Source organism: Cucurbita pepo, chromosome LG05 (assembly GCF_002806865.2).
Source record: "Cucurbita pepo subsp. pepo cultivar mu-cu-16 chromosome LG05, ASM280686v2, whole genome shotgun sequence".
In the NCBI taxonomy this organism is placed as follows: Eukaryota; Viridiplantae; Streptophyta; class Magnoliopsida; order Cucurbitales; family Cucurbitaceae; genus Cucurbita; species Cucurbita pepo.
The window spans coordinates 3,550,109-3,573,565 of NC_036642.1; the positions used below are offsets into that span (position 1 = coordinate 3,550,109).

The following is a 23,457-nucleotide window of genomic DNA, read 5'->3' on the forward strand; positions in this document are numbered from 1 at the left end:
ATACCAAAATAAAAATTAAAAAAATAAAATAGAATAGCTGTAATTTGCATTTGGGCGCGTGTGGCCCACGGAAAGAGAGTTGCGAGTCGGTCATCTCCCGAGCAGCGCGCGAAGGAATGTAATAACCACCGACAATTTCATACCCCATCGGACGGATAATATTGATCCACGTGTCCAACAGTCCCAAAACGCGTCCCCGATTTCCAATCCTGTACGACGTCAAGCAGGACACACACACACCTCGCTTAGCTTAGCTTAGCTTAATTTCTTTTATTATTTAAATTTTAAAACAAAAGTCAAATTTATAATTAAAGCTTCGGAAAATACTTGAAGCCTCCCAGGAATTAAATAAAAATATTATATATCGTTTTAATTAAATTTAAAAAATTAATATTTAGCATTATTTTATAAAATTTAAAAATTATTATTATTTATTTAAACACTAAATTTGTTTAGTATTTAAAAATATATAAAAATAAAGTATTTTAGTTTAATTAATTTTTAATTATTATTAGGAGTAAGTAATTAAATGAACAGAACACCTGGTTGTTGTTCCAGTATATAACAAACGCCTTCGTTTTCATTCTCTTGCCATTTTCTATCTCACACTGCAAAAGAGGGACGCCCGTCGGAGCTTCTCTCTCTTTGTCTTCGTGCTACAATGGAGATTTTCTACTTTCTGGTGTTTGGAGCATTGTCTGTAGTTGTTGCAGCTCTGGAGCTCAGCAAATCCAACAAGGATAGGATCAATACGCCCTCCGCTTTCAATGCTTTCAAGAACAATTACCTTTTTGTTTACTCTCTTATGATGGGTGCGTATTCTGATTTTTAATTTCTTTCCAGATCTGCTCGCATTCTTCACTTGGATCTCGTTCAATTCTTTTCAATTTATGTGTACAACTGTGATTGCTTCGTTTCCTGTTTGTGCTTTGTGTGAATCTGTGTGTGTCTGTCGACTTGATGCCGTTCGATATGATCTGAATTTATTCGGTTCTTGACTGTTGTGTAGTTACTGTTTTGTTTCGATCTGTGGTTTTGTCGTGATTGAGAGGCTTTCGTTGAGGAATTTGGAGTAGATAGGGCGTTATTTGGTACTAGTTAGAGAGGCAATTGGTTGTCGGTAGGATAGGTTGCTAGGAAGTGTATCGGAGGTGCCGACTTTTCTTTTCCTCTTCTCTCTCTTTGGTTAAGCGTTGGATCTGGATCCACCGACGGTTCATGATATGAAATGATTGCTATATTCTCGTTTCTTCTAAGTGCATAATGGCATTGTTATTTCAATTTTTCTTTTGATAGTAATTTTGTGGCTATAATCTCGATTCTTCTGGCACAGTTGATGTTGTTTTCCCTATGAGCCACGGGGTGTGGTTTGCTCCTTATATCTTCTACATTTTGATTTATTTATTTTTGGTTTTACCTTGCAAATTTGTACTTGTTAAATGTTATGAGCATCAATAGTATGTCGATAGAAAGTAAAAGATTATGTATAATGATTGATCTAATGTATTATTTATTGTTCATGTGGCAACAGCTGGGGACTGGTTGCAGGGCCCATACGTATACTTCCTTTACAGTCAGTATGGCTTTGATAAAGGAGAGATTGGTCAGCTTTTCATTGCCGGTTTTGGGTCCTCCATGTTGTTTGGTACAATTGTTGGTTCTCTTGCTGACAAACAGTGAGTCATTTTTTACCCCCTAAATTGGTTGACGTCATCAAATTTTATTGAGGGAAACCTCTTTCTAATAGTTGATGCATTTATGTTTTTGAATTCAGAGGTCGAAAGAGAGCTTGCATCACTTATTGTATTACGTACGTTCTGAGTTGCATCACAAAGCATTCGCCCGAGTACAAGGTTTTAATGTTGGGCCGTGTTTTGGGTGGTATTGCCACTTCGCTCCTCTTTTCAGCATTTGAGTCGTGGCTTGTTGCAGAGCACAATAAGGCAAGGATTCCATGTTACTGTCTTAAGAAGCTTTTTTTAGCTTGCTTATATGATGTTTTCTGACTGAACAATTGGTTGGTCATGTTAAGAATATGAATTATTAATTATAAAATTTACTCTTAACCTATTTGTTTAGATGATTCAATGTTTATTGAACGATCACTAGGTGATGATTCAATGTTCATCCCTTGATAGTAATTTTGTAGCTATAATCTCGATTCTCTTAATTTACTGCAGAGGGGCTTTGAACAGCAATGGTTGTCGATTACATTCTCAAAGGCTATATTTCTTGGCAATGGTCTTATTGCAATTCTTGCTGGGTTGTTTGGGAATGTACTCGTTGATAGTCTTTCTCTTGGACCAGTGGCACCTTTTGATGCTGCTGCCTGCTTTCTTGCAATTGGTATGGCCGTTATTATGTCATCTTGGACGGAGAACTATGGAGATCCATCAGAAAATAAGGATCTGCTCACCCAATTCAGGGGTGCTGCTGTTGCCATTGCTTCTGGTACTCTCTCAAATTTTCGTGCACGTAATTTTTTAGTTCATTACATTTCCTCGAAGCCCAATATCTTTGCAAGGATTTTGGTTTTGCATGAAACATGCTCTTGGACTGGATAAGGATATGCTCACGCATGGTTTTAAGCATTATTCCATACAAAATGTCAACTAATTTTTTGTTCTCCTTTCCTTTTTTTTTTTTTTTTTCCTTGAAAAGAGAAGAATCTGAACAATGACTTACTTTCTTGACGGATATCCTAACTCATTTTAAATGTTCTATGCGTCAGATGAGAAGATTGCACTGCTGGGTGCTATACAGTCTCTATTTGAAGGTTCAATGTATACCTTTGTATTCCTCTGGACACCTGCACTTAGCCCAAATAATGAGGATATTCCCCATGGCTTTATCTTTGCAACATTCATGTTGGCTTCAATGCTCGGAAGTTCCCTTGCATCTAGGTTGATGGCTCGAAACTCGCTAAAAGTTGAGAACTATATGCAGATTGTTTTCGTTGTCTCTTCTGCCGCTCTTGTACTTCCGATTGTGACCAGTGTATGTGGAAGGATTGTTTTTCTCCTCTTAGTTCTGTTTTCATTAATGCTAGTTCATGTTTTCTCTGACTTTTCTGGTTGTGACAGATCTTGGTAGCTCCATCAGATGTGAAAGGTGGAAGCATCTCTTTTGCAGGCTGTATCCAGTTGCTTGGCTTCTGTGTTTTTGAGTCCTGCGTTGGTATATTTTGGCCTTCCATAATGAAGATGAGATCCCAATACATTCCTGAGGAGGCTAGAAGCACCATCATGAACTTCTTCCGCATACCTCTCAACATCTTCGTATGCGTGGTGCTGTACAATGTATGCCACTGAACACCCCTATGCCATTAGTCATTACATAATTGCAATCACGAGCTTCTTTTTTTGAGTTCAAGCAGTTCCTAATCCAATTTCTGGACCAAAGCCATCAATACAACTATGAACACCCCATCTTTTCTTTTGTCACATACATTTTCCTTGTCTTTGTAGGTTGATGCTTTCCCCATCACTGTGATGTTTGGCATGTGCTCCATTTTCCTCTTTGTGGCATCGATTTTACAGAGGCGGCTTCTGGCGATCGTGGATAAACCAAGTAAGTATATTGTTCAAATACTAAAATTTCGGCATTTCTAACGACTTGCTATGCGTACTCGCATCATAAAATCGAGTTTTAAAAGCACCCTTTTGAAATGATTTAGGAATAACTAAACTAAAATGTGTTTGATATCATCAAAGCATTTGCAACAAGTGCTTCCTAACACATAATTCTGTTGGACCTTGTTACAGAGACAGGCGACTGGGCACTGGGCGAAAAGAATACCGAGACCGATCCGTTAAACATCTAAGCAAATGCAGAGAAGACGGACCACCAGTACTTAATTTGGGAGGTTAGAACATGAACTGAACACTTTGATCCATCTGTATACAGCAGCAGCTTCATGAATCAATCTTAAGTAGCTAGCTTGGTTTAATATTTGAAGAATGCAAAACTATACAAGAATAGTGGTCTGCTCATCATCCAAGGAGAAAGAAGATGAAGGAAAAGTAGACAAAATTGTGTTTCATCAATTTTTGGGCTTCTTCACAAGTCATTAATTAAAGTAGCTTGTTTAGAGATCTCTTCAGCAATTGTCGTGGAGAATATTCCGAGTTCCAACACTGGATTTATCTTAAACACTTGTTAATCAAAGCTTCCAAATTTCCATTACCTATTTTTCTTGTCAAATTACTGATGTTTTTTTGTTTTGTTTTTGTTTTTTTGTTTTTTTTTTTTTTCTTTTTTGAGTATCTGCGACCTATTCTTGATAGTCATGGTCTGTGGAGGACTGTCGGCGGCGATATATATTGAGCACTTGTTACCATCGTACTTTTCTTAACAGCAAATTTTGTGATTATGCGACACTCACTTTCAACACCAAGCGAGTTAAGCCAATTTAGATTTGCATTGCCTATGGTCGGGCAACATATGTTCAAGCTTCTAATTGCATTTGAGAAGAAGTTTTAGAACACGGGACATAGATTTTTGAAAGCAGTATGAGAGTAAGAATAAAAAAAATTTGTTTGTAAATAGTGTTATATAACTCTATTCTAAAGGCAACTAGTTGAGCCGTTGATTGCTCAGATTGATTCTCGTGTTCGTGTGCCAAGAAATTCTCGAAAAATAAAGAAAGAAGAAAATTTTGGCCTATCCAATCCCTTGCCTTTGATATTTTTCCCCTTTCCTTGCCAATCACTCCTCTTACCCACCAAACATAGTCACCATCACTCCCTTATTTTAGTCCCACACTTCAATATAATTTGGTTATAGTCTTCACATCTCATTCAACAACTTAAAAAACATCTTGGCCACTCATCTTTCATCTCTCCAACTTGCCTTTCATTATTCATTTTTATGTTCATACACACACTCTTTCCTTGATCGACTAATCCATCTCTAAGTTCAGCTTCCATGGCCGAGTACTCGAACACGACGTATAGCTGTAGAAGTTGCCGCAACCCGCTCGCCTCCGGAGCTGATCTCCTTTCCAAATCCTTCTTGGTAAGCCATCTAACTCGCAAAACTATGTATCGATTCATTTTCTTTCTCTAACAAACAATTCAACGATATCGTGATTTGGTACGTTTGATCAATACCCTAATGATAATTTCGCGTTATCACGATTTGGTCCGTTTAAATAAAAGCTAGAATATTTAGTATTGATTTGGATGTTAATTAGAGTAGCTAACTAAATTCAATATATGGGTTATTATTATGATCTAGGGAGGAGCTAATGATGTAAAGTTCGAACTCGTTTTTTAGTTAAGATAACGTGTGAGAGTATGGATTCAAACCCGTGATTTTTTTTTTATTATCTAATTGAATTAAGTTCAAATTCTTTAACACAAACGAAAGGAAGTAGTGTCTTAATCGTTGAACTATGCTCGTGTTGACAATATTCAAATTTTTATACTACGGTAAAACTAAAACTTCGATACCCTCCGTTAGTAATCTCTCATTCATATTCATTGTCGGGTAAAACTAAAATTTCGATGCCTTCTGTTAGTAATCTCTCAACCACCGCAATTTTTCCTGTCATTTATACCTTCCGTTACTGTCGAGTTATACTCATTATCCAAAACGAGTATAACTCGACAGTAACGAACATGCACGAAATTTTGAACCATCACATTTGTTGTACTAAAAAAAATAACGAAACCCGTTCGATTTCGCAGGCAAAATCGGGAAAAGCGTTCCTATTCTCACAAGCAAAGAACATAGTGGAGGGCCCAAAAGAGCAGAAGCTGCTAATAACAGGTATCTTCAAAACTGCAGACATACACTGCAGCATCTGTGATCAAGTTTTGGGTTGGAAGTATCTCAAAGCTTATGATATCAAGCAGAAGTTCAAGGAAGGAAAGTTCATCATCGAAAGGGCTAAGATCGTCAAGGAATACAACTAATCATATTTACAAACTCGTTTCGAACGATTAATCGTTCGTTTACAAGAGTTTTTAGGCACTTAAGAAGTCGTTTTAAACATATCCTTATGTCAATGTTGATGGTCGGGAAAAGTTAATGTTTTAAACTCTTAGTGTCACGTGTATTTTGAGTCTCGTAGTCGGGTCGCTTCGCGCAAGACATTGCTTAGGACTAATGGGTCACACGACAGGTGCACGATTGACTTTGTACGCTCTATCCTTCGGCCCTTCGCCTATCGGCTTGGCAAACAAGCTACCTTGATCCGTCTCTGATTTCGATTCGTTATGCTTAGCACCTCCAACAAGCCCGTCAGTCTCTTGCCGCCTAAAACTCTGCCAATCAAGCGCAGCTTTACGTTTCATCCTATGTGCCCAGAGAATGCTATGCGTTCTCCACATTCGGACCTCGCAAAGAGAGAACGTGATCAAGAATCACTACGAAAAATAACCATTTTTGAACGGTGAGTTCTGAAAATATAGGTCTCGTTTTTAGAGAAGTGGAGAACATTTTTTCCCGTCATATAAATGGGACTGAGAAAGAAATTATATTCTCCGACCCGTTTAATATAAATATATTTTTAATACATATTTAATATATATATTAAAAAAATTACTAAATTAAAATTGGTTAAAAATTACTATTAAAATTTAAATTTTTAAAAATTAAGTTAGAAAAGGTATAAACTTATTAAATATATTAATTTATTAAGATATTTTTACTAAAAAAATAAAAATTTTAAAATAATTATTTTTCAAAAAGTCAATGATAATTTTGAATTAAAAAAAAATAGTTTTAAAAATTTCAAGTATATTTTTTTAAATGAATTACAAAAATAAAGGTATTTTTTTTATTAATTTACCCTTCCAGCAAATATGCGTGTCTAGTAAGACGGTTTGGCGCGTGGCTATCAATTCATCTTCATATCAAAAGGATATTGAAGAAATGTGTCTGAAACTGTAGAGCTTCAGAGGTGCTCAACCATGGAGGCCCACAATCCGTACTCGACCTTCGCGTAAATTTCTGACTTCTTTTCATTGTTCTTCCTCTTACTCTTCCCAAATTCAACTTCTCCTTCATTTTCTATGTTAATTAATCCCAAATTCCTTTTCACAGTCTCCAAGTTAAGAATGATTTCCATTTCTCTCTCTTCAATTTGTATTTATCTTTGCTTTAATCGCTCATACCTCATCAACTTTCTTCCATAATTTTCACTAAACTAATAATTTCCGGCACAATCAGGTTCTTCTCTCTCCCTTTATTTCCATTTTCCATAATTTCTTGTTCGTTGATTCAATGATTTTTCCACATTTTGGCTTTTCGGTATGCTCCTTCTCATACTTTTATTGGTGTTCCTGTTCTTGTTGTTGTTCTTAATCCTGTTCCTGTATTATTGAATCCCTTTTGCTTGAAATCTTCTCTCTGATCCTTTATGTTATCTTATATATTTGATCGCGAACCCCCTTTTGATTATTGATCTTTTTCTTTAGGTTTCTAGGTCACCATTGAAATCATTATAGGTAAACGATTTTGTTCTTGTTTTTAGTTTTCCCACCCCTCGTTGGGATTTTGATGATCCATTTATATGGTATCTTGATGGAAAGCTTGAATCTCTTTTAATGCAGTCTAGGTGTTTGATTTAATGCTTGGGGCTTGATGGTTGTGTAGGAGAAGAGGCGTCTTGAGCTCAATCTTCTTGATCAATGGCTGAACTATTGGGGCCACGTTTGTATAGCTGCTGTAATTGTAGAAACCATGTTGCCCTCCATGATGATATAATTTCTAAAGCTTTTCAGGTGGGATCTTAGTGCGTTTGATTATCATCAATGCGAAAGGGTTTGCTAATCTCTCAAAACCCAATGAGAAATTCATGGATTTGATGTTTTTAACACAGTTTTTCTGAAATTTTCGATTGCAAATGCCTTTCTAAAACTTTTCCTGAAGAAGTTTTCATTATCTAATCTTGTTTTTGTCATGAATTATCTCAATAGGGAAGACATGGGCGTGCTTTTCTGTTCTCTCATGCTATGAACATCACAGTGGGACCAAAAGAAGACCGGCATCTCATGACGGGTCTCCACACTGTTGCTGATGTGCATTGTGTTGACTGCCGTGAGGTGCTGGGGTGGAAGTATGAGAGGGCCTATGAGGCATCACAGAAGTATAAAGAAGGAAAGTTCATTCTTGAAAAATCAAAAATCGTTCGGGACAACTGGTAGCGTCCTGTGGATCTTGTTGAATGCATTGATTCTTATTTTGATGTAAGTTTATTGATTCTTCGTGATGTTATCTTGTATATAAAGTCATCATCGTTCTTGTTCTTGTTCTTGTTCTTGTTTCCTGTTTCCTGTTTCCTGTTGCTCTTGTATATAGTATATATCTGTGTAAGCTCTGAACATGACTGGATATCATTGTATCTTCAATGCTCACCATCTGTGTTAATGAAATTGTGGTGCTTAAAGTAAGTCCTTCTTGCATTGAACATGACCTGGATTCCTTTGATATTGTTGTCTTGTCTTATGGCTCTATCGGTGTTCGGTACGCGTTCTCTTCTTTTAGTTTACATGCTTTGAGTTGTACTGCAAGCTTATTTGTAACAGTCCAAGCCTATTGCTAACTGATATTGTCCGTTTTGGCACCGTTAGCCTCACAGTTTTTAAAACGTGTCTGCTATGGAGATGTTTTCNATTGCTAACTGATATTGTCCGTTTTGGCACCGTTAGCCTCACGGTTTTTAAAACGTGTCTGCTAGGGAGATGTTTTTNCTCTCCAACTGATGTGGGATCTCACGTTATCGATTCTAGCCTATTAATGGATGATCATGTTACCTTTTTTGTTTAACAAACCCATTACTCCACCTTTCCCAGTTTCTCCTGCTCTGCTCTCTGTTCTATCTCCTTTGCTAGGGAAGTTTTTCCTCCCTTTACAACAAAGAGGTGAACCGCTTTGTTCTAGGTGCTAACGGTTTCTTCTCGAAAAGAATGTTATGTTGAAACAGGGAGAGAAAGTAGAGAACTCTTTCCTCTCTCCTGGTATAGAGTTGTTTTCTTAAATCTCACTCGGTTGGAGAGGAGAACGAAACATTTTTATTATAAGGGTGTGGAACCTCTCTTTGACAGACGATTTTTAAAAATTGTGAGACTAACAGAAATACGTAAGGGGCTAAAGTAGACAATATCTGTTAGCGGTGGGTTTGGGTCGTTACAAATGGTATCAGAGGTAGACACTGGGCGNGAAAGGAGAGAGGAGGTATAGAGTTGTTTTCTTAAATCCCACGTCGGTTGGAGAGGAGAACGAAACATTTTTATTAAGGGTGTGGAACCTCTCTTTGACAGACGATTTTTAAAAATTGTGAGACTAACAGATATACGTAAGGGGTTAAAGTAGACAATATCTGTTAGCGGTGGGTTTGAGTCGTTACAAATGGTATCAGAGGTAGACACTGGGCGGTGTGTCAGCGAGGACGCTGGGCCTCCAAAGAGGGTGGATTGTGAGATCCCACATCGGTTGGAAGGGGAACAAAACATTCTTTTATAAGAGTATGGAAACCTCTACCTAGCAGTCGTGTTTTAAAAACTGTAAGGCGGATGACAATACGTAACGGGTCAAAGCAGACGATACTTGTTAGCGGTAGGCTTGAGTGGCCATATTGAAAGTTTGTGGTTGATACGCAGTTGCCACTAGTTTCTAAGCCTTTTAACTCTGTCTCATCTCAGCAAAGTTTCAAGCCGGAGGAGATAAAAGATTTCATGGTTTTAAAGGCACATATCCGTCTCTAAGGTCTGAAGGTCTGAATATCAGTTCCAGCTGAGAGATCCCATATCAGTTGGAGAGGGGAATAAAATATTATTTATAAGTGTGTAGAAACCTNGTGAGATCCCACATCGGTTGGAAGGGGAACAAAACATTCTTTATAAGAGTATGGAAACCTCTACCTAACAGTCATGTTTTAAAAACTGTAAGGCTGATGACAATACGTAACGGGTCAAAGCAGACGATACTTAGTGGTAGGCTTGAGTCGTTACACCTAGCTGATGGTCATATTGAAAGTTTGTGGTTGATACGCAGTTGCCACCTGTTTCTAAGCCTTCTAACTCTGTCTCATCTCAGCAAAGTTTCAAGCAGGAGGAGATAAAAGGTTTCATGGTTTTAAAGGCACATATCCGTCTCTAAGGTCTGAAGGTCTGAATATCAGTTCCAACTGAGAGATCCCACATCGGTTGGAGAGGGGAATAAAAATATTATTTATAAGCGTGTGGAAACCTCTCCCTATTAGATGCGTTTTAAAACCTCAACCATGAGGTTGACAACGATATGTAACGGGTCAAAGCGGACAATATCTACTAACACGGTGGGGGCTTGAGCTGTTATAATGGTATCAGAGGTAGACAACAAGTAGTGTGTCAGCGATGACGCTAGGCCTCCAAAGAGGGTGGATTATGAAATTCCACATCGGTTGAAGAGGGAAACGAAGCATTCCTCGTAAAGATNAGGTTGACAACGATATGTAACGGGTCAAAGCGGACAATATCTTGGGCTTGAGCTGTTACAATGGTATCAAAACTAGACAACAAGTAGTGTGTCAGCAATGACGCTAGGCCTCCAAAGAGGGTGGATTATGAAATTCCACGTCGGTTGAAGAGGGAAATGAAGCATTCCTCATAAGGATGTGGAAACCTTTTCCTAGTAGACGCATTTTAAAACTGTGAGATTGATGGTGATACGTAATGGCCATAACAAACAATATCAAGTAGCGGTTAGCGGTGTGTTTTTTTAATATAAGGGGATTATTGTTATAATTGAATTTTCAAGAAATATTTGCTGAAGAAAGTCATAATTTCGGGCATTTTTTATAATTTAGTAAAAATAATAATAATTAAAAAANGTAAAAATAATAATAATTTAAAAAAAAATCGGTATATGGATCAAGGCCTATGACACGTGCAAGTAAAATTAGCTGGCAAATTGATTTACCGACATGTCGTTTTAAATGATACGCAGATTGAATTTAATGGGCGTTTTTGAAGCTTTGATTAACTAATTGGTGTCGACGTCATTTGTGATGTCGTTCAAGCAGGCCACCACTCGCTCCGAATTCCGATCTCCTTTCATCTAGGAGCCTGACGAAGAACAAACCACCGTCGTGTCCATCCACAAACTCTCTCTCTGAGAGCCCAAATCGGAGATGTACCTCAAAAAGGCATTGTGGAGCGAAGGATTCACGGCGAAGCCGTCCGCCGAATCTTCGCCGGACGATAAATCGGCGTCGGCAACGTCCTCCACCGTCGGGGAATTGGTCAATTCTCTGAACCGCCAGAGGCTCTACCGCGAAATTACTTTTTCCCTTCGAACAGGTCTAAGAGACGCCAGCGCCGAGTTTAGCTTTCTCCGAGTCCGTGGTCTTCGCAGCCTTCTCAAGTCCCTTCGCTCCATCGCGGAGTCCGATTCTACCATCCAGCTCTTCTGCCAGATTCAGTCCTTGCCGGAGCTCCAAGGTTTGAAACTCTCCGATTCTCGTCTATTACGTTTCTTCGTTTTTGGCACTTGATGATGAGTAAAACTGTGAAGCATCGGACTCCGAATCATCTAAATCTTCATTTCAAGTGAAATGTCTAATAGAATCTGTTTTCGCACATTGGAATACGAACTATGGAAATTGTACTGAATAATCGATCTCAGTACCTTTATTTGGTTTGAAACCAAGCTCCAAATTTCGTTTGTGCTTCCACCGAATTTGGATTGCTGAAATTATATTTCGTGTTCAATAGATGTGATTCTTCTCTTTCCATTCTGGCCATGAAACAGTGGTTCCAGTACTATTTCAACAGTCACTAAAGGAGTCAGAGGATGACCCTGTGGTAAATTTGGACCATATTTTTGGAGTGGAACCTTTGAAGATCGCTAGTCCTTCAACCGATGCTGAAGTTGCCCTCGCACTACGAGTTTTGGAAGGTTGTTGTCTCCTTCACAGAGAAAGCACTGCTTTAGCCCATCGGCACAAGGCAATTCCGGTTTGTCCTCTGCATTTTAGAAACTCTTGTGCCATTCCTCTATAATCTTATCGCTTTTGAAGTGCTTGGACTAGCCAACCGCTCACAATTGCATAAACAATCATTCAGCATACTTGATCTATACCTGTGTTATTGCCCCACGGTGTGCAGAGACAATGTTAAGACATGGACATCAAATTAATCCGTCAGGTTAATGTTATATATCGTATGGATACAAGATTGTGTTTAGAACAAGACGCATAGTCTTGCAATTGAGCTGTGCAAATTCCAACATTTCTTGAGGAATTACAGAGAACCAATACATTACCAGCATACATGGATAAGTCCCCAATTGTCCTGTTAGACTTCTTTGTAGAAAATGTTTGTAACTACTCTACTTTTCTTATTAAATCAACTGGGAAGCTTTTTTAAATAGTCCTATGGATTGGGCTTGGGTGAAGTCGTATCTCCGTTCCTCGTTCATGTATATCGTCTTTGAGCTTATTTGCATCTTTCTGTTTGTGGTACAAAAACAAGATAAAGATTGTTACCTCTGAATGTCGAAGATAAATGAATGAATTGAGGAAATTATAGTATTCAGCCTTCATTATGAGTCTTTAGTCATACATACCACTGTTTTCGTAAATGATTGAGGAAGTCATGTTTCCTCAAGTTCTGGTTACAGAAAGGCCTTTTAGGATCATAATGACTAGAATTTACTTGCTTCTAGCTTTCTTTGATTGGGATTGTGCAATCTGAACACCCAAATTCTTTTTGCAGGTTTTGATGAATATATTATCAATCCGTGGAGTACTTGAACAAGGTGCATGCTTAGATGCGTTGATTTCAGTAATGTTGGATTCGTCAGCTAATCAAACGGTAATACGCCATTTAGATGTCGTATGGAGGTCATACTTTATGATTCCTTTGTTCTCGCACACTCCCTATAGTATTATTCTTCCAAACATTGTGTTCAATTTATATTCCTTGAACTTTCGTCATAAACACCATAGAAACACCATCACAAGTCCTATTTTTTCATGGGTCGATTTTCTGAAATATAAAGTTCAACTCTCTACTCGTGGAAAGTGAATTTTTGGTTGTATGAACTGTTTGGCTTGATGAAAAACCAAGGTGTCTCATTGTGGTGACTTTATTTCCAGGATTTTGATGTTTGCAACGGTATTGAGGAAGTTGCATTGCTCATAAGGGACAAACAAATAGATGAAAACCTCAGGTTATTTCCCAACCTCATCTATCAACATATATCTGGTCCTTCCTTTATTATCATTACGACACCATTTGCGACATGCCACGTTCCATTTCGTGGGGAAGAGATAGTCCTCTAAAAAGGCTATCACCAACATGTATTCTCCTTAATGTTTCAATCCAATCTTTGTCTCCCATTAACTTGTCTTGTGATCAGGTTGAAATGTGGTGAGTTTTTACTGGTACTCATTGGACATGTAAATGGGAGGGGAAGGCCTCCTCTAGCAACCATTCATGAAGACATAAGGCGGCTTCTGGGAGAGAAATCAGCCTCCTTGATTTGGGCAGCCAGTCAATTCGGCTCGACTCTTGATCCTGAGCAGAGATTAACAGCCCTGCACATCCAAGCACGTCGGGTTCTCGAGTCGCTGGACTTATATTGAATCTGAAAATGGTAATGTTTCTCTACATTCTAACAGTGCTTTAATAGACTCTTCCTGATGTTGTCTGGAATGTGGCACATACAGTAGTAGTAATCTGTTGTCTGCTTGTTTGCGTGGCTGCCTGCACTTTTCGTTGAGATATGGAAAACTGTGTTTCATTTTTGTACAAAATTAGACTTAAAAAAAAGAAAAAAAAAAAAAAAAAAACCATTTTTAAACCTTCCAAGATTGGTCAATCTGTAATCTTTGACTTTCAAGTTACCTTTCATTCATTAATTTGTTGGATTTTGGTCTTCCAATGAATGTTCAAGCACACTACTGAACCAGCTAGGCTTGTTCTCTTTCCTATTTTTAAAATATTCTTTTATGAATTGTTTAATTAATACAATATTCTAGGGAGGTAATTTCACTCATTATACGAATAGTTTGATCGTATAAGTATTCTATGTTTTAGGTCATGAATGACTGTTTCGAGAACGACCAATTCTCGTCCAATATTATAAAACTGGCATTTTTGTTTAGATTTTAATAACATGTATGGCATTGAACTTTTCTTCAAAGAAAAAAAAAAACTCTAACGAACCCTTGTCATTGTCTTGTCAGAGTTATTCTTTTCTTTCTTAGTTGTGCAATTGTTTGTTAAAAAGGCGAATTTGGCTCATTTTTTAGACTGGGATTAAACAATTTAAACTATTTTAGCTATAAATTTTTGTAGATTTAAATAATTAGTAATTAGGTTAACCATTGGAATTATGGTTAAAATGTAAGATTAATGGATGAGGCTATATTATAGCTAATTAAACAATAAAATATGTTTGAAAATCCACATGGTATTTGATTAGATAATTAACAATTAAATTAAAAATTCTAAAATTAATTAGTGTTTTCTCTTCAAAGAAACACCAAAAATACTTTTTTTAAAATAATTGAGATTTATTTGATCTTATTTAAACTCATATGCTTATAACATTGAATTTATATTTTAAAATTATAAGTGCAAATTTTAGTAGTGGGATCAAACATTTCATTATAGCCCGGCCCATTATTTTAGCCCATGAAGTTGGAAGCTAGGCCCATTATTTTAGCCCACCATTGTTTAAGGCCCACATGGTGAATCGGAAAGAGAAGAGAAGACAACTGTCCCTGTGGTAATGGCGCCGAGCTTTGCCCGGGAAACGAAAAAGCGCGCGAGATGCCCTAATTGGCTCTTCAAATACCCATTTCTTACGCCTTTGAACATCGCGCCAAATTCCCCCATCTCACAATCCGATTCCTTTTCCTCATACTCTCACAAACGATGCACAAGCGAAGAACTCTAGCTCCGAAACCCACTACCAGCCAGGATTTTGCTTCAGATGACGACGAATACGACGACGTTTCATGTCAGAAGTGCGCCTCCGGCGACTCTCCGGCTGAGCTTCTTCTCTGCGACAAATGTGATAGAGGGTATCATCTCTTTTGTCTTTCCCCCATCCTCGTTTCAGTCCCCAAGGGATCCTGGTTTTGTCCGACTTGCTCCAACCACAAGAAGCTCAAATGTATGATCTGTTTTTCTTCCCTTTCATTTCATGGTAGTTCCTAGATCTGAATTGATTCGATTTATTGACATGCATTGTGAAATCGAAGTTGCATTGTGTGTCTCCATCGAAGTGTCTAGTTAGTGTTATCTGTTCGAGATGGAGTGATTGATTTGTTTACTGAGCGGATGGAGAAACTTGTTTAGTTTTCTATTTTTAACATTGCGACATGTATAATCAAGTTCTTCTCTGTTCTGTATATTGTTCTGGTAGCTTATGGATTTGACTAACAATGACCGGCATATCAAATGCATTTGAGATTGATAAAAATTAAATTAAATTGTTGATTTTCATTTTGTTTTAATAGTTCTCACTGTTATTTTGCAGCTTTCCCTCTTGTTCAAACTAAAATTGTTGATTTTTTCCGCATCCAAAGACCTGCGGACTCCCAAACGGACTTGATGTTAGGTAGGAAAGTGATACTACTGGAGATTCCAGTTTACCTCCATCCTCTTCATGGTTAAAGGTTCTCTGGATCTCAATTGAAATCATTTTCCTTGTATTATGGTTTTTCAGAGAATCGAAAGAAACGAAGACGGGCTGGTAGCTTAGTACTTTCTAGAAAGAGAAGGAAGCTCTTGCCATTTAATCCGATTGCAGATCCTGCAAGACGCCTGGAACAAATGGCATCACTGGCAACAGCATTGACGGCTACTGGTACAGATTACAGCAACGAGCTTACATATATGCGTGGCATGGCACCAAGGTCAGCAAACTGCGCATCTTTGGAGCACGGTGGAATGCAGGTAAAGTGTAAAGACCCAACATCTTTGTTTAAGGAGAAGTGAATTGAATGTTAGCTATTAGGCCTGGCCATTTGTTTGAATATTGTCCTTGCTTAGTGGAAAATGTTAGATCAAATTCTAGCGTCAGATTGCAATTTACAATTAATCACTAAAGATCTTTGTTCTTTTTAGCCTGACATCTTGTGCTTATAGAGACAGTGACAAAACAATTAAATGCTGTGTAGGGTTGTAGTTTCTCAACGCCAGACTATATGTTTTAGTCACTGTGAGTTTTGGGGCTCTTTCTTTGATCTCTTTGGTGATGCTGAAGTCTTTTGTGTATCTGTATTCTAGGTTCTTCCTAAAGAGGACGTTGAAACCTTAAACTTGTGCAGAAGTATGATGGAGAGAGGGGAATGGCCTCCCCTTATGGTTGTTTTTGATCCTCGAGAAGGGTATGTGAAGCTGCATATTACTATATTTCTTTCTTTCTTTCTTTTTTAGATAGGGAGCTCAGCTCATTTGATTCGTACATGGTCATAGGTTTACTGTGGAGGCAGATAGGTTTATAAAGGACTTGACCATAATTACTGAATATACTGGGGATGTTGATTACCTGAGGAACCGTGAACATGATGAAGGGGATAGTATGATGACATTACTGTCTGCCACTAGCCCATCTAAAAGCCTCGTCATCTGTCCCGACAAACGTAGTAACATTGCCCGTTTCATAAATGGAATCAACAACCATACACAGTAAGCTCATCCCTCAGTTCTTTGTTTTTTGTCATTCTCTTGTGTTTGAGAAACCTGAGAGGACTAGTTTCCTCATTCTATCCTTTTCCTTTCTCCCTTTTGATTTGAGGTTGTTTCTTTCTAATGCAGGGATGGTAGAAAAAAGCAAAACCTTAAGTGCGTTAGGTTCAATGTAAATGGTGAATGTAGAGTTCTACTTATTGCTAACAGAGATATATCTAAGGGAGAGAGATTGTATTATGACTACAATGGATACGAACATGAATACCCCACCGAGCATTTTGTGTAACCTTTTACTCTGTAAAATCCACACAATGTCTATAGATTTTAGACACAAGCTGATCAATGAATGTCTGATTAATAGTTTGGCTAGTTTTCTAAGCTCAAGAGTTCATAAGCATGATTCAAATTGCCTCCAATACTGACAGTTGATAATTCAAGAAGCACTTGCGTGTTGGTACAAATTTAGTTATCCAAATGTGTCAATTATTACTTTAATTCAGAAGTCTTAAAAAAAACTAGCTAATGTTGAGTTATTTTAGATATGACTGTCTAGTTTTGTGATCAATTGAATGCTTGCAATTGCTAATAGACTATTCCCCGAGTTTTATTAACATTTTGCTAGTGAAAAGTCCACTTTTTGGGCCAGGTGCTGAAGATTCCTTCTTCGTAATTTGGTTCATCCTGGCCTGTCTAGATGTATTGAGACGCCAGGAGGGCCTTTGGCTTGGGCTGGAATTTGTTAAAAGAAAACCGTAACGACATTCCCTGGTTCGGATGGGAGGGACATGGATTGCTACTTAAAGCATCAGCATTGCCATGAATTGTTCTTCATCCCGATGTAATACAGAAAGAATGAATGACTTAGCCAATGAATGATTCGGCTAACTGAACTCAAAAACCCTACTCTAAATGAAATCCACATGGAGATTATGTATAATGCAGGTCCATCAGGTTCATTTCTTTGAGTTGCAAACAGTGCAAGGAGCAACAAAGCTGAAAAACAACTCCTACCAACCAAAATGTTTATAGCTTGGTTGAGTTTGAATGTTCTTTTGAGAAGTATGTCTATATCATATATCATATAATATCTAAATGTATATACATGTGCAGGAGGAGAAAAAGGACAGCGTTGATGGCCATGTTGTGACAAATCTTACAAGATATGCTGTACGAATTCAGATTGCATTAGAGGTTTGTACCATTGACGCCTCTCTTTCCTTTTACAATCTTATGATTGTCACCATATTAAGGACCACTCTATACTCGCAGTTGGAAAGAAACCACTCGGGTGGTCCTAATTTAGGCTGCCTACTTCTTTTCATTATCATATTTACTCATAAAAAGCCTCTCTTTAGCAGAAGCAATTCAATACATACAGTTGCACACACAACCATCTCATCTCTCTTCCCTGTCAACCATCAGATATGGATCATCAGATGTCATTCCCCCAAGCATTGTCCCACATCCCTCTCTTTAGTTGATGTATCTCTACCATTACAATGGTGGTCCTTTTTTCTGAGTAGCTCATCACTGAGAAAGAAATAATGGTAGTAATAATGTTGTTAATAGGTACTTTATTGTGTTTGGATTTTGCAAGGGTCCATCCTTTATTTTCCTTTTGGCAGCTGCCTCTCTGCATGTATCTGTATTTTTCCGGAGATCTTTTCCCTCAGAACTCAGATCCCAATGAAGCTTTTTCCTTTGATCTTTTCCTCCCTGCATTTGTTATTCGATAGAGATTATGTAATAGTTCAAGCCCACCGCTAATAGATATCGTCTGTTTTAGCCCGTTATGTATCGTCGTTTGTTTCACAGTTTTAAAACGCGTATACTAGGGAGAGGTTTCCACACCCTTGTAAGGAATGATTTGTTCCTCTCTCCAACCGATATGAGATCTCACAATTTACTCCTTTAAGGGCCCAATGTCCTCGCTGGCACACCGCCTGGTGTTTAGTAGATATTGTTTGTTTTGACCCATTATGTTGTTATAGATTAAAACTGTCCTCTAAATTCAACTACAAGTCCTACTTCTACTGAACTCCATTTTCCTCTTAGATATGTCCAACCCATCTCAAAACCCCACTCCATCTTCAAAGCCATCACATGATAGGTCAAATCTGGGACATAGCTGCCCTCTTTTCTTACAAAAAAGAAATTATCCATCTACAAGTTTGTGGATAATCAGTTCATGTCTCCCATTACAATTCTAGTATAGAGGAAAACTATCGTCTTTGAATTTGAGGTCCCTAAAAAAACATGTCATTCGAACTCCAAATGACTACTCTATCGCCTCATATGATATTATAGGACATCGTGGACAAAGAAACAACTTCAAATTCTATATCTTGGTATCATGAGAATACAATGTCCATAAACCTTGAGGGTCCTAGCAAAGCAACATGCTGGCCATGATACATTAGATCATGGGTTGACTGTAAAATTCAAATTGAAGATGATTATACATCACATTACATCCACACACAAGTCATGGGAAGAACAAGGTAAAGGATAGGAAGAGGGAGGGAATGGTTAAAAGAGAAAGTGGATGAATAGTGAGCAGCCTGAGGGGTGAAATAATTAAGAGAAATGCAGCTATCAAAGACCCCAAAGGCAGCACCAGCTTGGCTTTGTTTGGTGGGAAGCTGTCTCATCCTCTTGTGAGAACAACACCCATGTTTTTCATTTATTCAAATTCTCTTCACTAAGCCGTGGTACTATGCTTTGGATTGGTCCACCTCCATTATTCCCCAATTCCTTTCCAAACCCCATCCCTCTTTTCATCTCCCTTTTCATCAACCCTAATCTAAAACCCCTACCCATTTGTTGAAACTTTGTCAAAAAAAGAAAAACAAAAACCATTTCCTGATCGGAGATCCATAGATTATAGACGGTATCTCCCCATGGCCTTTCACCTTTGAGAGCATCCTTTACTTAAACCCGAGTTTAGGTAGATGAACAGATAACTTTCCTCCACCCTAACAAGTACGAGCTATCACTTTTTTTTTTTTATACGGTTTGTACAAAAATAAGTGGGGTCAAGCCCTTACTCTAAGCTCTCTCTAGATCAGGTCGCCAAACAAGTGGTAGGGCGTTCATAGAAGAGAAGGCACCGCCAAACAAGTGGTAAATTTTGATGGAAAAATACAGGTTTGAAACAAGTCGGAGAATGATTTACATGGACAGCTAAATGACAATATGTCATATTATTGTGTAATGCGAAGTAATTGGGGAAATTTTGAATGAAATTAAGAGATAGTGAAGCGTGGTTTGGCAAAGGTGGTAACTTTTCCAAAGGATTTGATATCATTAGCTAACATAATTTGACCTTTTAAACACACTTCCATCACAAGAAAACAAAACACATCTCCAACATTATGTCTCTTTAATCCATATCTTTTGCCTTCATAATTCAACTTTACCGACCAAGAATTGTGTGGAATCTTATTTTTAATTACTCATTCTAAATTAAATTAATACCAAAAAAATAAAAAAGTATGATTCTACCTATCTTTTTCTTATCGAAAAATACAGTCACGAACATAATCAATGATGAAAGCAGGTCGAAAGAATTTATTTATGGAAAGGNCATGGCCTTTCACCTTTGAGAGCATCCTTTACTTAAACCCGAGTTTAGGTAGATGAACAGATAACTTTCCTCCACCCTAACAAGTACGAGCTATCACTTTTTTTTTTTTATACGGTTTGTACAAAAATAAGTGGGGTCAAGCCCTTACTCTAAGCTCTCTCTAGATCAGGTCGCCAAACAAGTGGTAGGGCGTTCATAGAAGAGAAGGCACCGCCAAACAAGTGGTAAATTTTGATGGAAAAATACAGGTTTGAAACAAGTCGGAGAATGATTTACATGGACAGCTAAATGACAATATGTCATATTATTGTGTAATGCGAAGTAATTGGGGAAATTTTGAATGAAATTAAGAGATAGTGAAGCGTGGTTTGGCAAAGGTGGTAACTTTTCCAAAGGATTTGATATCATTAGCTAACATAATTTGACCTTTTAAACACACTTCCATCACAAGAAAACAAAACACATCTCCAACATTATGTCTCTTTAATCCATATCTTTTGCCTTCATAATTCAACTTTACCGACCAAGAATTGTGTGGAATCTTATTTTTAATTACTCATTCTAAATTAAATTAATACCAAAAAAATAAAAAAGTATGATTCTACCTATCTTTTTCTTATCGAAAAATACAGTCACGAACATAATCAATGATGAAAGCAGGTCGAAAGAATTTATTTATGGAAAGGAGAAATTTGTATAACTCAGTAGATAAGACACTTGTTTCTATTCTAAAGAGTGAGGATTCAATTTTCTACCCTTTTAATAGTTGAGCTAAAATAAGTCGTCATAATAATATAAAGAGTGGAAGGCAACACATCCTATTCTTTTCCATTGCTTTAATTCTGCAGTCGATTTCCAACATTATTATTATTTATTATTTATTATTTATTATTTATTATTATTATTTATTAAAAACAAACCATTTACATTAAATTACATGCGACTTTACAAACCAAATAAATTCTATTTTATTTTATTTAACCCATTTAATTAATTATAAAAAGCATCCAAATCCATGCATTCAAAGTGTTAACAGAATTTAGTTAATGTTTTTATTTGCAAATTAAGCAAACAAATTCCTCACCTGTTTCTCTCAAATCTCTCATCCAATTACATGAACCATCATTGTTTATTGTGCCCTCAAATCTTGGTTCAGATTTTGTGCCTTTTCACACAAATATCTTTTTCTTTTCACAATATTTTACTCAAATAAATTATTACAAAATTAAAATAAATTAATCTCAAAATTACCCTCCTTAGGCATATCTAAATTAATCTCAAAAAAAATTATTACATTTAATTTTTACTGTAATTTGTATAATATTAAAATTTTCGGTAGATTATTCATTTAAATCTTTTTAAACGTGTTAGATTAATTTTAAGATGGAATGAATTATTTGTTGAATTGAAAATATTCTGATAATTAAATAAAAATGAATTATAATGGGAGAAAATACAAAACCATGTGCTAAGCTAATGCATGGTTGGCTGATTGATTCAGCTTTTGGGTTAACCAAAAAACATAAACCCTTAATATTATATTATATTTAGTATAATATTTTAAAAATTAAAATTAAATTAAATAAAAAAAAGAAGAAAATTAAATGAAGCCAAGGGGCAATCATGACTTTAAACTCATCATGCTTTCTTCTTAAACCCACTTTCTTTTCCAACTTTTTCATACATTTTTTATTTTTTAAAATATATATTTTAATTTAGAGTTTCAAATCATATATATTTCTACGTTACCAATTTAGATTATTCGAATCATTTATTTAAGTTTTATTTTAATAAAATTAATATATAAAACATCTGTTTATTTATTTTTAAATATTTAATTAAAATTTATCGCTCAATTTCACTTAATATTTTGAAATTTCATTTTCTAAATAATTAAAAATTAATTTTAAAAGTTGTTGAAGAATAAATAATAAATAAAAATTAAATGAATATATGTGTATACAACTTGTATCGTAAGAAAAAAATATATATTTCATTATTAATAATAAATTCAAGTTGGTTCGTTTAAATCCAATCTATAAACTAAATTAATTCATAAAATTTTCATTATTTTAATATATATATATGTATAATTCATTATTTTATATATCTACAATAAAAAAAATTAAATTAATCTCTCATATATCGATATTTTTTCGATAAATAATAAAAACATGACGTCATAATATTTTACCATCGAATATTTATGTCTTTAAAATAAAAAGATTTAAAGTCAATATTATTTCGAATTTTTCAATTGGGTAATTTTATTTTATTTTCCTTCAATAAATTAATATAAATATAAAACTTTATTTGAATTTAAGAAGTAAATAGGGATTGATATCATGTGCCCTAAAGTTTATTGTTTCACTTAATTAATTATTTTAATTAATAATTATGTTTGTCCTTTTTTTTATTCACTTTACTTCTTTTCTTCAATTAGAAACCAATTTTTGTCTCATATTAGCCACTTTTTAGGTAATTTGTACAATAAAGATGAACTGTTTAAAAAACTTTACTACTAGGTTTAGCAAAAAGAACCGATTTTAACGCGAGTGTTCGTAAATTGTTACGTTAATTGGGAACACGGGTAGGTTTAACTTTTAGAGCTTTGATAAGATTGTATGGCTTTCTCGAGAACAGGCTGACCCATTAGCTAGTAAAAAGGTGTACTACTGAATATTTTTATACTAAAATTTATTACCATCATAATAACGTCGGTTTCAGAAAATTATGTATTTCTAATACTACACGAAATTATGTTTACCTAATATTGTATTTATCGAAAAATATGATTACACGTAGAATCTCGTAACCTCTAGATGTATGTATCATCACTTTCAAATCATTATGTTAAAAAGGAGGTCTCAAAAAACGTTATCTAGAACCTCCTTGTCTCAAATAAAAATTTTAAAATAAATAAAATTCTCGAGGCTCCTATTTTTTATTTATTAATATTTCTTTTTAAATAACCATTTTGCATTTTTTTTTTATAAAAATAAAAGTTTAGGGTTTTTTTCTCGAATATTATTGATTTCATTAACTAATTATAACGAATCATTTTTTATCCTTTTATGTATCTAATTTTATAGCTACTTATAATTTGACGTAAGATCACTTCAAAACACGGTATCTGTGTTTTTTTTTTTTTTTTTTTTTTTTTTTTTTTTTTTTTTTTTTTTTTTTTTTTTTTTTTTTTTTTTTTTTTTTTTTTTTTTTTTTTTTTTTTTTTTT

General features: G+C 35.9%; 5 protein-coding genes across 17 annotated transcripts; all 5 read left to right on the forward strand.

The window, feature by feature from the left end:
- Nucleotides 1-584: 584 nt before the first annotated feature.
- On the forward strand, nucleotides 585-4,189 carry LOC111794605 (molybdate-anion transporter). Of its 2 annotated transcripts, XM_023676661.1 has the most exons (9): nucleotides 662-812; nucleotides 1,532-1,676; nucleotides 1,775-1,943; nucleotides 2,181-2,451; nucleotides 2,732-2,997; nucleotides 3,084-3,299; nucleotides 3,468-3,570; nucleotides 3,765-3,865; nucleotides 3,959-4,189. In XM_023676661.1, the coding sequence occupies exons 1-8, from the start codon at nucleotides 662-664 to the stop codon at nucleotides 3,821-3,823; spliced, it is 1,380 nt and encodes a 459-aa protein (XP_023532429.1). In that variant the 3' UTR covers nucleotides 3,824-3,865; nucleotides 3,959-4,189. The 2 variants fall into 2 exon arrangements, with proteins under 2 accessions (XP_023532428.1, XP_023532429.1); XM_023676660.1 differs by having other exon boundaries at nucleotides 585-812; nucleotides 3,765-4,189.
- Nucleotides 4,190-4,783: 594 nt separating this feature from the next.
- LOC111794610 (protein yippee-like At4g27740) lies at nucleotides 4,784-6,061 on the forward strand. The gene is made up of 2 exons (XM_023676679.1): nucleotides 4,784-5,016; nucleotides 5,691-6,061. The coding sequence occupies exons 1-2, from the start codon at nucleotides 4,927-4,929 to the stop codon at nucleotides 5,916-5,918; spliced, it is 318 nt and encodes a 105-aa protein (XP_023532447.1). The 5' UTR covers nucleotides 4,784-4,926; the 3' UTR covers nucleotides 5,919-6,061.
- Nucleotides 6,062-6,824: 763 nt separating this feature from the next.
- Nucleotides 6,825-8,399, forward strand: LOC111794609 (protein yippee-like At4g27745). 12 transcript variants are annotated; one of them, XM_023676674.1, is made up of 4 exons: nucleotides 6,825-6,949; nucleotides 7,425-7,454; nucleotides 7,603-7,730; nucleotides 7,926-8,399. In XM_023676674.1, exons 3-4 carry the CDS (start codon nucleotides 7,638-7,640, stop codon nucleotides 8,151-8,153), a joined length of 321 nt encoding a protein of 106 aa, XP_023532442.1. In that variant the 5' UTR covers nucleotides 6,825-6,949; nucleotides 7,425-7,454; nucleotides 7,603-7,637; the 3' UTR covers nucleotides 8,154-8,399. The 12 variants fall into 12 exon arrangements, with proteins under 12 accessions (XP_023532442.1, XP_023532435.1, XP_023532441.1 ...); XM_023676667.1 differs by having other exon boundaries at nucleotides 6,826-6,949; nucleotides 7,560-7,730; XM_023676673.1 differs by having other exon boundaries at nucleotides 6,826-6,949; nucleotides 7,565-7,730.
- A 2,565-nt stretch (nucleotides 8,400-10,964) lies between these two features.
- Nucleotides 10,965-13,765, forward strand: LOC111794607. Its single transcript, XM_023676663.1, has 5 exons — nucleotides 10,965-11,429; nucleotides 11,740-11,945; nucleotides 12,705-12,803; nucleotides 13,088-13,161; nucleotides 13,351-13,765. Exons 1-5 carry the CDS (start codon nucleotides 11,120-11,122, stop codon nucleotides 13,574-13,576), a joined length of 915 nt encoding a protein of 304 aa, XP_023532431.1. The 5' UTR covers nucleotides 10,965-11,119; the 3' UTR covers nucleotides 13,577-13,765.
- Nucleotides 13,766-14,586: 821 nt separating this feature from the next.
- Nucleotides 14,587-17,015, forward strand: LOC111794611 (histone-lysine N-methyltransferase ATXR6-like). The gene is made up of 6 exons (XM_023676680.1): nucleotides 14,587-15,114; nucleotides 15,481-15,561; nucleotides 15,670-15,899; nucleotides 16,233-16,333; nucleotides 16,422-16,634; nucleotides 16,764-17,015. Exons 1-6 carry the CDS (start codon nucleotides 14,874-14,876, stop codon nucleotides 16,921-16,923), a joined length of 1,026 nt encoding a protein of 341 aa, XP_023532448.1. The 5' UTR covers nucleotides 14,587-14,873; the 3' UTR covers nucleotides 16,924-17,015.
- Nucleotides 17,016-23,457: the final 6,442 nt, after the last annotated feature.